General features: G+C 35.6%; 1 protein-coding gene across 1 annotated transcript in view; it reads left to right on the top strand.

The window, feature by feature from the left end:
- The window catches only part of LRRK2 (leucine rich repeat kinase 2), a 64339-nt gene that overhangs the window by 40397 nt on the left and 8160 nt on the right, over nt 1-15782 (top strand). The window contains exons 30-47 of the mRNA XM_032688374.1: nt 385-512; nt 1767-1985; nt 2714-2915; nt 3526-3614; nt 4185-4372; nt 5238-5392; nt 6378-6524; nt 6679-6870; nt 7593-7739; nt 8032-8132; nt 8308-8498; nt 9324-9484; nt 10277-10447; nt 12241-12341; nt 12961-13155; nt 14136-14329; nt 14612-14684; nt 15476-15660. Coding sequence (XP_032544265.1) covers nt 385-512; nt 1767-1985; nt 2714-2915; nt 3526-3614; nt 4185-4372; nt 5238-5392; nt 6378-6524; nt 6679-6870; nt 7593-7739; nt 8032-8132; nt 8308-8498; nt 9324-9484; nt 10277-10447; nt 12241-12341; nt 12961-13155; nt 14136-14329; nt 14612-14684; nt 15476-15660 — 2839 coding nt within the window. The remainder of the gene's footprint in view (nt 1-384; nt 513-1766; nt 1986-2713; nt 2916-3525; nt 3615-4184; nt 4373-5237; nt 5393-6377; nt 6525-6678; nt 6871-7592; nt 7740-8031; nt 8133-8307; nt 8499-9323; nt 9485-10276; nt 10448-12240; nt 12342-12960; nt 13156-14135; nt 14330-14611; nt 14685-15475; nt 15661-15782) is intronic.

The following is a 15782-nucleotide window of genomic DNA, read 5'->3' as shown; positions in this document are numbered from 1 at the left end:
GCAGAAAGGATAAGAGAAAGGGAAGGAAGAAGACAGAAGGGATGGGAGGAGTGAGAGGGAAAATCAGTACTGGAGTTTTAAAAGAATCATGACCTTTCAAGCTGTCTCTGCAGCGACCATGTTTATCCAGTTGTTAAATCTTACACTTCTTGATTTAAAACTAGCTTATATGTTTCAAAAATATACTTCAGTCAATGAGCTACCACAGAGTACCTACCTAAAACTCATAGTTACTGTGGGTTTTCTCTCAATTCAGATAAATTTCTGCAAATATTAATTTCACTGATAAATTGGTGGTCTGAGAGTAAATGTTCTGCTGCCTTTTTGTGATCTGAAGATGTTCAGTCAAGGAAGTACTAAACAATGGAAATTTTTGATCATTAGGACAAGAAGAGTTTTACAGTACCCATCCTCATTTTATGACCCAAAGAGCTTTATACCTTGCCGTTTATGATCTTAGCAAAGGACAAGCAGAGGTGGATGCTATGAAGCCATGGCTTTTTAACATCAAGGTAAGCCATACAGAGTGAAATTCCGCTTTCCAGGGAGCTGTATGAGGACAGCAAATTAACCACAAATATTTTTAGATAGGGGAAGAGGAAAAACCCTCATCAGAAAATAAAAATTAAGGTTAAACAAGAGCTGAAATACATTGTGTGTTGGATATGAAAATATTTTTAAACATAGGAAAGCATGATCAGCACCATTTTTTATTTAAAATGGTGCAAAGTGATGTGCAAAAGAATAGTTTGTATATTCTGGCAATATTTTTAATTGACTGATAAAAATAAGAAAGGGATAGTATTAAAGGAATGGTGAGTCAAACCTGCTGTTTTCTTTTACAACAGTGTAAATTCTGGTGAAATCAGAATTAGACTAATTTAAAACTGACTAGATGCAGGTTTTAAATCATGCTATTAAGTGTATATTAAGTGGTCTGAATAGGAATGATTCCAGAACTATGGTAGGGAAATTGATCTGAGAATCTACCTATATATTTTTCCTTTGCTCTCTGTGTTTTCTGTGTGCTCTATGTGACTCATTTGATGGAGTCACTCCATGGGGAGTGAGCATTACTTGTCTTTTCCTTTTGAAGGATGGTTAGCCATGACTGGGCAATACAATCACATAAAGAGTTTTTATACTGATTGTGTTTGGTAAACTTGCTTTTTCAGTCTTTGCACCTTGAGAAGAGATACAGGACAGAGGGTAGCAGTCAGTTTAGTGTTGATAAAGAACATTTCTGATGTGTTCTCCTTTGTTATGCAGTACTTGCTGATGTTTCATCACTGTACTGTTCCAATGACAACTACAAAAGTGACATTTCTTTTAGCTTTTCCATTTTGTTGGATGTTCTCAATGAAAAGTGTCTCTCCTACTTTACTGGCAATGCTGTTAATCTGCAAAGAATGAAATCTAGATCTACACTCCTTCCATTTAGAAAAAAATGATTTTTTAATATTTCTGTTTTGACATAGACTGCTCTGTCAAAAAATATGTTTTGGATTTATAGGCTAATGCATCCTTATTGTCTTATCCAGTCAAGGCTATTATATGGGATTGCAGTTTAAACTTAATCTGAATAAAGATATGAAATAGGAGATTTCAAAACTTAGTTAAGAGAGGTATATTTAAAAAGGGAGAAACAGTAGCTTTTTTCATTTTATGGATTGTTTTTACTAAATTGCTCACGTTTTATATGGATATAAAACACTAAAATCAACATTCACTATTGAGTTAATCAACACTATGGATCTTACTAACAGGCTCGAGCTTCAACATCCCCCGTCATTCTTGTTGGCACTCACTTAGATGTTTCTGATGAAATGCAACGTAAGGCCTGCATGAGTAAAATTACTAGAGAGCTGTTGAATAAGCGAGGCTTCCCAGCAATCCAAGATTATCACTTTGTGAATGCTACAGAGGAATCTGATTCCATTATCAGACTCCGGAAAATAATAATAAAGGAGAGTCTTCATTTCAAGGTAAGCTACATACTGTTTGTAATGTTGAAAACATTCTAGTTTTAGTTAAGTGAATAAATTTTTAAACATTGACACATAATTAAAAACATTTTATTGTGATAGCAAACTCATCTTGCTTTCATAAAACATTACGCAAAGCAAAATAATGAAAGAAAATCAGCAGGTTTGTTTTAATTTCACTTTCTACCAAAAAAAAATCAACTTAGTAAAAATCCCAGCTAAATTCTGGTTTCAAGCACTAGGAGCATAAATTGAATACTTAATTAAAATAGGCCATCTTCTCTTACAAAGAAATTTAATTAAAAACTGGTTTTGTTGGGTGTATTAAACATATAAAAGTAAATGTGTTAATAAGTGCAATAAGTGTTGCAAGATTTCAAGGGACCAGGAAATATGATTTTGTGATTTCTGAAAACCAGCTAATTTTCCATTACTGATTTAATTTTACATAGTGTGAAACTATTCCTAGAAAGAGGAAAGTGAATTAAAGCAGGAAAATAAGATCTTGTGCAATGAGTGATCCTCCTAAACTGGAGAATCTGCACTTGTAGTTCTATTGTCTCCGAAGTCATCTTACCCCCTAAGTCATGTTACTCAATAAATGAATGTTCCTGTTCCTTCTTGCTACTACTATTGAGTGGACATACCCACCTTACATCTTGGGTTTATTGTCTGCAATTCACATGAATAAATTATTACATTTAAGATTACTGTTCCTAATTTTACAGATCAGAGATCAGCCAGTGGTTGGTCAGCTGATTCCTGACAGCTACCTGGAACTGGAAAAGAGAATTTTGCTGGAACGCAAAAATGTCCCAGTTGAATTTCCTGTGATCGATCAGAAACGCTTACTGGAATTGGTGCAAGAAAACCAGTTACAACTGGACGAAAATGAACTCCCTCATGCAATTCACTTTCTCAATGAATCAGGTAAAATGCTGTCTTCAGTGTGTGTTTGTTAGCACTTTTTTGCAAATCTGCAGCAGACAGACTTGTACACGTTTTTAAATCTTTCACAAGGTTGCCACAAAGTGGTGAGCTGAAATGTCTAAGCTTGGGTAACATTAGTGTGTTAAACCAGGTTGTTAGGAAGGGAATTCCATGGTATGAAGGATCACTACTGTAACAATTTATATCTCTTGTCCCTATTTGAAAACATCATACCTGCTTGTTAGACAGCACAGTTGCTGGAGAAAGATGCAATTGTTCCAATAGCTCAAATACAATGATGGTTAGAGGAATACATGTAATAGCTTATGTCAATGCACTTCCTAAGATTGAGTAATAAACCCACACAGAGCTTGACAAAAAAGCAAGTCAGATTACAAATCTAATGAAAAGTCTGAAAATAAATGTAAAGCTGAACAAACCATTATTTCATTCTACTGTTCTGAGATACTGACATAAATTCAATAGCTGTTTTTATTATTCAAATTGTTTATGTCAAGTCACATAAGGAAAACAGCCCAGAGTGGGGTGTTTACTTTGCTTAATATGGAGCTTGAGCAATGCATTGCTAATTACAGTATTCTTTATGCAGGTGTTCTCCTTCATTTTCAAGACCCAGCACTACAGCTAAGAGATCTGTATTTTGTAGATCCCAAGTGGCTCTGTAAAATCATGGCACAGGTTAGACTCTGATTACTTTCTGCGTATGGATTCATGGTATATTTTCCCCTGCCTGAAGCCACTGTAACTTGTCAGTGATTCTTCTTTACCTTTTCACTATTGGTTCATGATCTAGAATTTTCTCAGGGCCCAGATTGTTTTATCCATCTGTTTCTGTTTCTCTTGCCTTCTGGACAAGTAACTATCTCATTGCTTCTATGTTCTTTCACTCTAATGTCCAACATAACTTAAACTGCAAAGGACAGAAGAATACTTGTAGAATAGAAAGACCCCATGGATGCAAAGTAAACATACAATATGTTGTGACAGGTTGAGATGAAAGCTGGAACTTTGGGTTAAAGATGTAAGAAGGGTTACCTGTAGACAGGTTACATTCTGTCACTGCTGTTGTCATGCTGTTCTAGCATTATGGAAATGTTTAGTTTCACTGTGAAAGGGAGTCTTTTTCTAACCCCCTTCCCCCCTCCCAGAATATTAGGCTATACCAAATATTTCAGGGAACAAAGTTTGTCAGGAAAATACAATCTAATGATGAATGTACACCTAAAATTTTTTTACTTTTTTTGAAAGATTCTGATGGTGAAAGTGGAAGGCTGTTCTAAATATCCTAAAGGAATTGTAAAGCGTTCAGATGTAGAAAAATTCCTTTTAAAGAAGAGCAAGTTTCCTAAGATCTATATGTCACAATACTTCAAGCTTCTGGAAAAGTTTCAGATTGCTTTGCCATTAGGAGAGGATCAGCTACTAATCCCAAGCAGGTAAGCAAAGAGTTAAATCCACAAATGACAGCCATAGAGATAGATCAAAATAAAAACTGATCATCAGAGCAATCTGGTGTATGAAAGCATGATACATACTTTGTATAGTACACTTTAGTAAATGCTTTTGGAAGAGGCATGTTAAGCTGATCTTGTAACAGATAAAGCTTACACTTTATCAGCATGGTGGGTAAATGGAATCTATAAAGCTAAAATGCTTCATGAGGATAATATTTCTTTACAGTTACCATGCTTCAAGACTACAGCAGGGAGATTATAATTTAGCTTCACATAGCAGTGTGCCAGCATTACAGATATTTATTGCAATATAAAAGATAACCATGAAATTCTATAACCTATTTGCTTGAAGTGAGAACCACAGACAAGTTTTCATAGGCAGTATGTCTTCCAAACAGTGCAGATATTAAATGTGGTGACTAAAAAAAAGCATTATGACTTTGAATGTGGTATTTTTGTTATATCTGAAGCAGATAACACAGTTTCTCTGCCTCAGTTACAGATTTCCCTGGTATGTTTAATAATGCTTATGTTGCTGATTAGGCTTTATATGTCCTTCAAAGTCCTGGGATACGAAGATTTTATCCTGCCTTATATATGTCTCAGATTTTTCTCACATTTACATTCAATACCTAATGATTGTTAGTGAGGTTCTGATGGGTTTAAATTACAGCAGAACTTCACTTTAGCACAAACAAGCAGAATAAGCAGATACACTGTCAGCTCCCTGATCATCTGAATCATATATTCAGTAATAAATAATACATTTTACATAATGAATAATATATGACAGTAGTCAGGATAAAGTACATAATCAAATACTGTCTTAATATTTTTATTCTTTCAGTTTGTCTGATCACAGACCTGTTATTGAGCTTCCCCACTGTGAAAATTCAGAAATTATCATCAGGCTTTATGAGATGCCTTACTTTCCTATGGGATTTTGGTCCAGGCTGATCAACAGGTTGCTTGAAATATCACCTTACATGCTGTCAGGAAGAGGTACAAATCTTTATCTTCAAAAGTAATAGTTTCCTTTGAATGCCAACACCTGCATGTTAAAGCTCTAATCCCCAACATTGTTTTGCATTAGCTAATCTCTGACATTCATCACATTCACAAATGTGATGAAAGGACAGGGGTCATTTTTGTAACTTAGAAATATCTAGGAATATATAGCACCTGATCTTCACAGTGGTGTGCAAAAGAAAGTGAAGGTTGTAAGCAGCCTATTTCTCTCCTTCACATGCTAGAGGAAATCCTTATTTTTATGCAATACTGCTGTTTGCTTCCACAAAGAATACTGGAAAGGGTGCATCTTCCACACAGAAAAACTAACTGCTTTTCTTCAGGTTCATTGATCCTCCCTTTATGACAGTCTAAAAATAGAAGGAGGGAGGGCATCTTTAGTGTTTTTCCAATAATTCTGTGTTTTGTGTAGACCTATCTGCTGAACTTTGCAATTTCATTCAGCTTTGTTTTCTTCATGTGTGATTTTTGAATTTCAAGTGGGAAAAATATGCATTGCTGATGCTTTACAAATATCATTTATAACTGCCTGCTGTCCTGGCATTCAGATTTCTTCTGAGTGTTAAATTCCAGATGCATCCTGCAATTTCATGAGTCTGTGACAGGGGAAAAATTTAAATATTTGAGTTTTTTCATTTATTGCCTAAGATATTCTGTGCTTGAACCTGAATGTACTTAAGCATTTCTGTAATGCCTACCTGCTACATGACTTATCATCTGATTAAATATTTATAGTTTGTGGATATACCTTATAGAACTGAGCACCAGTTGATATATATTCAGCTTTTGTGGGGCTATGCTGCCTGCAAAGTTTTAGCCTTTATTTTGTTTGTTATTTGGGTAGGTATTATCCTACAATCATAATTTAACATTCAAAGTGCTATGAATTATTCTGAAAATTTTAAAGTTGACATTCATATTTGAGATCAGATTTTTAATCTTATTTCATATTTTCTAGAGCGAGCTCTTCGTCCTAATAGAATGTATTGGAGACAAGGCATCTACTTGAATTGGTCTCCCGAGGCTTATTGTCTGGTGGAATCAGCAGTATTTGACAACAACCCTGACAGTTTTTTGAAAATTACGGCACCTTCTTGCAGAAAAGGTTAATTATCCCTGAGCCTGATTTTTGCTCCAGTTTGATTGCAGCTTGGCATTTTGGTCTGTTGTGCTTTTGCCTTTGGAATGCAGAGTTTATCTTCGTAATTAAAAGTATGGCAGATTGAGTCTGTAATTTCCCTTCTTTTGGTTTCTTAAAGGGTGCATCCTTTTGGGGCAAGTTGTGGATCACATAGATTCTCTTATGGAGGAATGGTTTCCAGGTTTGTTGGATATAGATGTATGTGGTGAAGGGGAAACACTGTTGAAGAAATGGGCTCTGTACAGCTTTCAAGATGGTGAAGAACACAAAAAAATACTACTTGATGACTTACTTAGAAAGGCTGAAGAAGGTATGTATTTATGCCATTTGAGGTATATAGAGGTACACTTGTGTGTAGACAAATATTATGCAACATCCCCTTTATAACATTTGGGTACTTCATGTTATTTAAAAATGTTTCATTTCTTTAAGAAATAATTACAGTATAAGTCAAAAGTAACTTGTTCTTCTTTTGTGTAAGATCTGTCTAGTATATATAAGTATAGAATATGAGACAGATTGCAGCTACTCTGTGTAGTCGTGTAAAAGTGGCAATAATGAAAAGAATCATTTTGTCGTAATATTGAGAATGCAGCTTCATTCATGGAACTGAATCTTACACATTGTAAAACTGATACTTGATCTTTTGGTTGGATCATGTAGAACAGTAATTTAAAATGCAGTATTCAGGGTGACATTCTACATACAGCATTCTTTCTTTTTACAGACAGAAAAATAATCTCTTGGTTAGTTTGGTGTTGTTAAGTAGCAACAGTTTTTATCATATTTAGTTGGTACATATACAGAACCTTGAAAATATTTAAATGTGTAAGATCCAAGAATTTGAATGGCAAAGTTAATTAGTATTTATGTATGTGTGTGCATGTGTGTATATATATATATGCACATGTATGAATCTAATTTTAGGTATGTTGGTCTTATGCACTCACAGAGATCCAGTGTACCTCTCAGTGCCTTTTGAATGATGACTACCCTTCTTTTTTTTTCATTTTCTCATTTTTTTTTTCTTAGGTGACCTTTTGGTAAATCCAGATCAACCAAGACAGACCATTCCAATTGCTCAGATTGCTCCTGATCTGATATTGGCTGATTTGCCTAGAAATATTATGTTGAACAATGATGACCTGGAATTTGATGAAGCTCCTGAATTTCTCCTGGGTAAGCATTATTTTGTAGAGTTTGTTTTTTTAAAAGAAATTATGTAAACAAATCTACTCGGTTCTGCAACATTTTATAGATTTCTGTTCTGAAGAAATGTATTATCGAGTTTTTAATTTTCCTTTAACTTGTATGCTAGGATACTGTTTTTTATGTGTTTAGATTACTGATTATGAAGCTTAACACAGTACATGATTCACACATTTTAAGACTGAACCCTTTCAGGTATTTTTTTTGAGAAATGGTTGTTGTCTCTGTTTATAATAGTCTTTTCAATTTTATTGTTCAAAAGGTGATGGTGGATTTGGATCTGTGTACCGTGCATCCTATGGTGGAGAAGAGGTTGCTGTAAAGATTTTCAATAAACATACTTCCCTCAGGCTCCTAAGACAGGTAAGAAATATTGCCCTTTTTTTCTGTAGTGCTGCTCTTGGAATGCCCACCCTAGTAAAGGGCTTTAAGCGTTTAAGTAAATTGCAAGTCTTCACTCCAGACCATTCCCCAGTTTACTTCAGAGACACAGAGGTTATGATATTGGCATTATTTCATCTGATTTTACAATTTACAGGAGCTTGCAGTGCTTTGTCACCTCCATCACCCCAGTTTAGTGTCTTTGCTGGCTGCTGCAATCCGTCCCCGGATGCTGGTGATGGAATTAGCCCTTAAAGGATCTCTTGACCGTTTGCTTCAACAAGACAATGCAAGTTTAACTAGAATACTTCAGCACAGGATAGCTCTACATGTAGCTGATGGCTTAAGGTAAATGTGACTTCTGCATTGCTGTAGAAACAGGGTATATAGCTGCTTATAAGATACATTGCAGATGAAAGGCTTGTATTTTCTCATATCCCAAGCAGAATATTCCCTGGGTCAGACAAATGCTTGTATTTTTATGGTTGATTAGCTGATATATAATACAAACTTTTGTTACCTGTGTTTTTTTCTGCTGACAAATAATCCTGAGATTAGCTCAGTTGGTTAGAGTATATTGCTAATAATACCAAGGTTGTGGGTTTAATCCCTGTCCAGGCCATTCATGTAAGAGTTGGACTCTATGATCCTTGTGAATCCCTTCCAACCGAGAATATTCAGTGATTCTGATTCTGTCATGCTCATATAAGCAGGAAAATTGCAAGAGCTCTTGGTGCAATTTCTATGTGGCTGTTGATTTTATATTGAAATGTCAAAGAAATTAATTTAGTGCATTTCTAAAGTTCTGAAAGTTCCTGAATGACCTCGGGATCTAGTGCAGTGTGACTTTAAAATTACAAAACCTGCAAAGGGACTCAGGAATCAGTGAAACTTAAACTTCTAAGATTCAGTTTTCAAACTGCCAACAACTCTTCAAATAAGACTTGGTACTAAAATACTGCAATGTGTATGTGCCAGTAAATAGTATTTCAGAACAATTCTAAGTCATCCTGCAGTAAAGGAGCATCATGTTAGTGATGTTTGACATTTTTAACACAATAGTTCACATCTGAAAGCACGATTTACTGTTGTGAGAATATTGCACTCAATGTGTGTGTACAGATGAATCCCTGACTTATGGATGCTTTCAATAAATATTTTTTTGATTAATAGGTACCTACATTCAGCAATGATCATCTACCGTGATTTAAAGCCTCACAACGTGTTGCTTTTTACCTTATATCCCAATTCAGCTGTTATTGCAAAAATAGCTGACTATGGCATCGCCCAGTATTGTTGCCGAATGGGAATAAAAACCTCAGAGGGCACACCAGGTATGGAAATATGCTTTGATTTATAGTTCATTATGTCCAAAAATAGCTAATATGATTTTTATGTAGTCTGTCAAAAGTAACTCAAATCTATACTCTAGTCATAATCACAATAAGTAGTCCTAATCATATTACAAGTTGTGATGCCAGATTTATACCTCTTGCATTTTCTTCCTGTTCATGTTTTAACCCCTTATCAAGGAATACACTAAAGGTTTAAAAAGAGAACAAATGAAATTACATGCCTTCATCATCATTTTTTGCTGTTTTCATATGGTTACTGTGATATTGAAATTATACTGCTAAAATTTGTTGTTTAATTTCCAGTAGTCCATATGTAGGTTATAATGATTTTTAAAGGCAATAAATACTTGCACTGTTCCCCAACTTTAGAGAGAATCTATTAGCATTCATTCTAAAGCACTGAGCAATTCAACCACTCTGAAAAGTGCCTTTATGTCTTTTAAATTGTGCGTGAGAGTGTGACCTCAAGTGTGAAATGTTAGGCCCTCAGTAACAACTGCAGACTTGCCCTTCATTTTCAGCATTCATTGATAAAGTAATTATTTTATGTAATGGTTCAGGAGCTCTATGATTGATGTACTGTCCCTTTCCTTTATACTTACTGCTGATATTTTTGGATGTCTGCCAAATACAAACTATTGCCAGCCCAGAAATAGTGTGCTGGTTTTGGTTTACTTCCTGTGACGTTTTCATCAATAATTTACTTTTTAAAGTATAAAGACGGCTTCATCTTGATATGAACATAACTGTTAATGAATGATTTATTTGCAGGATTTCGAGCACCAGAGGTTGCCAGAGGAAATGTTATTTACAATCAGCAAGCTGATGTTTATTCATTTGGCTTGCTGCTTTATGACATTTTAACAGGAGGAGGTAGAATAATGGAAGGCTTGAAGTTTCCAAATGAATTTGATGAATTAGCAATTCAAGGGAAATTACCAGGTATGCCTTGTTTCTTAAAGTTTTAACATTTGTCCTGCCTCTTCCAAAAATAGCATCTCTTTTGAATTGTGTTGTATCTGGCAGTGATCAGAGAAGGAGACTAAATAACAGCAATTTTTAGAATCTTCCCCTAATTTCATATTGTCTCAAAATTGTGAGAAATAGGCATATATTCAGCATCACATTGATTGTAATTCCATTGCAATTTCAAAGAATCTAGCTGGTTCACTTTGTAAAGAAATAGAGATTTTGTGTACTTGGGACTTCATCCAGAGCCAGCTAAAATGGATTTTGCTGAAGGTACCATCTATAATGCATATCATGCAGAATGAGAAACACAATTCCACTTTTGTTCTTTGATTGAGATATATTACATTAAGATATCCATTACTTGAAAGCTGTATATCTTAAAATCTCTAAAAAAACCCTTGAATTCTTACTTAAAAAAAAAAGGCACCACTGCCTTAAAAGAGCAGCCACCCCTAAAGGTTTTAATTAGGAATTTCCTTTTAACTTGTAAAGATTGTGAAGTCACTGCCCAACTCTGTAACATTCTTCATATTCCATCTGCATTACAACATGTAGTTGTTGACTGCTGGAAGGAAGATTAAACAGGCTGTCAGGCTGGACATGATGTAGTCATCTGGACAGTGTAACTCAGTCTTTGGCAACTTCTACCAAAGTGTCAAGAGCTGCTGAATTTTTATAGTACTACAAGCTTAATATTTGGTGTTCTTATTTATTACCTGCAGTAGTGCATATTCTCATGGAACATTTTTTAAGAAATGTCTCACTCCATCTAGGAAAGAGCAGCATCACTTAATCTGGCATAGCTTCTCCATTACAAGAGACAAAGAGTTCATACATTTTCAGCTCCTTAAGGAAAATCGTCCAGTTCTAAGCTCAGGGAGTTTCAATGCCCTTCCTGAAGGGGATATCCCAAGAACTGATGACTAAGTATCTCTTGAGTGCAGCTGTCCATTTGACTGTATTATGAGCCCTATGAAATAATCAGAAGTAGTTCTTTCTGAGGATATTACAGTTCCATCTGTGCACATGCTCATCATTTATGTATTTCCACCTAAAGAGGGGCCGGCTGATCTCACAAGTAAATAGTGCCTGTCGTTTGTTGAACTGAATATGTTCATTTTCAGGTATTTATCATTAACATTACCTCTGTCTAATGTAGGACTGGAATATCTGCTGTGGATTGTGATGAGCTAAAAGGAAAAGCAATACAGGCACCATTTTTCATGAGTGATTTTTTTTAGGTCAGCACCTATCATAAGATACATATTCAAAGTACTGAGTGGGGATTTGAACTTCCATATTTCATAAATACTGTATGGAGTTGTTTATCTAATTGCTATATGTTTTATTGGAAGTTTGTCTGTATTCCATATATTATGCCCAGACACAGAAGAATAAATGTGGATAAAAGTGTTCACAGGAATTTGAAAGACTACGGACTGACATGACGTGTCCTTGAATGGTCAGAATTGATCAAAACACAACCCACATACATCTGTGATTCAGTCCTAGGTACAGGGACATTAAAGAAAAAGATAAAGCAAAATCCATTTGCTTTAACTGCTATTAATGAAAAGGACTCTTTCATGCTTTAGTATTTAATGGTAGATGAGCAATTCCAAGCTGTTCATGCTGACATTTTACCTAAGAATGTGATATTTCTTAGTGCAGCTCAGGAATAAGTTAGATGAATTATTAAAATAAGAAGTTACTCAGACCTATGGTAAATGCTGGTTAAGAAGTTATCTAATTTTACATTTTAGATCCTGTAAAAGAATATGGGTGTGCCCCCTGGCCTAAAGTTGAGAATTTAATTAAAAATTGTTTGAAGGAAAACCCCCAGGAACGACCAACATCTTCCCAGGTATTACTTGCTGTATTTATTTATATTTTTATGACAGATGATACTACAAAGTTGTACTTTCTGAAAAAAATGGGGCATTAAGTTAGTAAGAGGCAAAGAGTTTTTTCTGTTCTTCTTTTCTGGAATGGAAACAGACATGAAATATTGCCTGCTCTTGCCATCCAGAATAAACTGTTCCATTCAAATCTACCAGCCACTAACCTCCTGTTTTCCCCTGTGTTGCTGTATAGTGATTGTACTGAAACATGGTTTGGGTTACTTCTTGGTCTTATATGGTCTCATACTAGAGCTATGCAAAAAGGACTTTGTTATATAGTATCAGTGCAGTTACACGCTGTTCCCTGCATGTGAGAGGAGGAGCAACAGTGTGGATCTGAAACCTGCTGTCTATTATCACACATTGCCTTGCTCATTGAAAGGAGTTTTCAAACCTGCCTTAATCTCACTGCCTAGAGTTGCTCAGTGCACAAAGATTGCCCATCAGTAGTGGCAATACAGATGACCAGACCTGCTGAGATACCGCACCCATATTCCATAAAATATTGTTATCCATTGCTTATTATTTATCACTGTACAAGCCATTGTTGTGACCATGTGCATGCTGTGGCTTTCGTTCTAGGTTTATGAGATGCTGAATTCTGCAGAGCTTATCTGTTTGATGAGGTATGTCTCAATACCCAGCACATCTACAGCAGAGTGCATGGTAGCTGCCAATCAAAGCTGCAAGAAGGCAGGAGTCTGGATAGGCAATGGGAACACAGAAAAAGCACAACTTTCATTTGTTAACCTGAATACAGATGGACATACTTGTGAGGTATGTGGGAAAGCTGCCATTTATTCTATCTTTTCTGGCATCTAGATGCATTTCAGAAGCAGGATATTACTTCTGCAAAGCTAAGCTTTGAGAGAACAAATATCATAAGTGAGTCATCATTGTATCCACAAAATGAAGTAGAAAAGCAGTTGCTTTTTCCTCTCTTCCTGCCATCCAGACTGAAGTTTTTCAGAATACTGTCTTTCCACTACTGGATAACTTTCTTCCACTCAGATGGAAGCTATTTCTAGCATGGAGGCCACAAAAAGGAGTAGTATTTAGACAAGCCTTCATATCTCTATCTCCCATAACAACTCAGGTAGTCTTTTAACAATTCCTCACTTCCTGTGAATGCCATCTCCTTTGTGCCATTTTGGGTGATGCCCTCCAGTTCTTTTAATGTGATTTTTGTACATCTCAGTGCCGTCAGAAAAGGGGAAATGTTTTACCCAGGCTGTGATGAATATGTGTGCCAGAACCGAGCATGACTCATCATCAAAGTTGTCTAAGTTCTATTTCCATCTGCCATCTGTTGACCATGATACATCTGAGTTTGGTAGCTTTGGTATAAATTACGTGGGTTATTCTTCTACAACTAAAATGAGAAAAAGAAATATTCGGCCAGTACCTTTACTGTTCACAATTAAACTGAATGTATATTGCAGTGTACTTCCATTTGCTTAATTCTCTCATGGCTTTGAGACCTTGATTAGAATAGAGAGAATATTTTTTTTCAGCATTCAGCTTAGAGATTTTCCTGTGTACTATTTGAGGAGTCCTTCCCAGCACTTTGAAGATAAATGGCACAGGTGAAAATGTTCTGCTAATAGGGAATTAGGTTTTTTAAAGGGGATGTTAGGCCTTGGGTCTGTCAAGGATCCAAGAAGATCATACTTTATTTTTATCACCAGTAATTTACTACCATTTACCCTTACTGAAATTATGACTAGGTTGTTTTTCTTCTTTTTTTTCTGACTCAGGATATTGCAGATAGTAAAATTATAAGTTTGGCCTTAGTGACTCTTCCTACTGAGAAAGAAAACTGGATTGTAGCAGGAACCCAATCTGGTTCTCTATGGGCAGTTAACACAGAAGATGAAACAAGAAGGCATCGTCTGCAGAAAATGTCAGATTCCATCACTTGTTTATACTGCAATTCTCTTTCAAAGCAAAGGTATAAATGAGTTTTAAATATTTGGGATTACATTTCGAAAATAATACTTAACAGAGATGTTCAGAAAATTACATCTGTAAACTATGCTGCTTTGTTCAGACAACTGCTTATTTTACCTATATTTCCACTTAATTTTACACCCAGTGTAGCTGGGGACTACACTGCTGATCACAGGGGTTGTGTTTGCTTTTACTGTTTAATTGAATACTTGCAATACTAGAGACTTCTTGTTTTTTATCTGATTAAGACATTTCTAGAATTCATTATTTTATTTTATTTCAGCAAACAGAAGAATTTCTTCTTGGTAGGCACAGCTGATGGCAGACTGGCAGTTTTTGAAGACAGAGCAGTAAAGGTAGACTTGTTCTTTGGTGTTCTACAAAGTGCTATCAGGAATATCTAAAGCAGCTACCAAGAGTAGCTTATTTCATGCTGCTTATTTTTTGATTCCTTCTCTAAAACTAAAAATCATTTTCTACTGCAGTCTTAGAGGAGCTGCACCTATTTTAATGCGTAGAAGTAAGAGGCAGAAAAGGCCTGGCAAACTGGCTAGAGACTGACATTAATGGTTGTTCTTAAGAATATTCTAACAGTTTTAATCTCCTTTATTTATTATTGTTATAGTTCCTTTTTCTTCTCATTTAGTAAATTATCTTAGAACAGCTGTGTTCAAAAAGAAAGTGTCGTTTAGGTTTTCTGTAGGTCAGAGTTCTTCTCACAGAACAGATGAAGAAATACTGGGAGCTGTTTATATCAGCTGGTTCTTGGGGGTTAGCTCCTGGCCATATGCAGTTTAGAGCAGTTATGGAATTGCAGTGCATTGCAGAACTAGAATATGGTCCAGTGTGAGATGTCTCCAAAGATATAGATGTGACTTTCCATCCAGTTCTTTAACTGCTCCAGGGCTTGCAGAAAGTGTCAGTCCCTGTTCTATCCTGTTTCCACTCACACAGGCTGTTTCCCTATGAGACATGTGCAATGGGAATATTTTCAGTCTGTAACATTCTGGAAATGTTCTGAACTATAATGGGTCAGAAAATCTGGATGTGTAAATTTAATTCAGCAAGGCTGTGTGGCCTTGTTTTAGCAGTTTCTAAGTGTCTGCATCCTCCTTGTTTCTAATGCAGAGTATATTTTTTCTTGCAGTGTAAGGGTGCTACACCTTTGAAGATAGTGACTATAGGAAATGTTAGCACACCATTGATGTGCTTAAAAGAATCCTCATGCTTATCTGAAAAAAATATAATCTGGGGAGGCTGTGGAACAAAAATCATTGCCTTAACTAGTGACTTCTCTGTTCAAAAGCTCATTGAAACAAAGACAAGTCAACTGTAAGTTTTTCTTATAAGTGATATTACTTGGCACTTTTGTTGTTTTCATTAAAGATTTCTGACAGAACTTTTTGATGTAATGTCTTGGTCTAGAGCTCGTTCTTTGAATTTGCTTATTTCTG

The sequence above is a fragment of the Chiroxiphia lanceolata genome, chromosome 5, assembly GCF_009829145.1.
Source record: "Chiroxiphia lanceolata isolate bChiLan1 chromosome 5, bChiLan1.pri, whole genome shotgun sequence".
NCBI lineage: Eukaryota > Metazoa > Chordata > Aves > Passeriformes > Pipridae > Chiroxiphia > Chiroxiphia lanceolata.
Note: the sequence above shows the minus strand (reverse complement) of the source record. Positions and strands in the feature narration are given on the sequence as shown.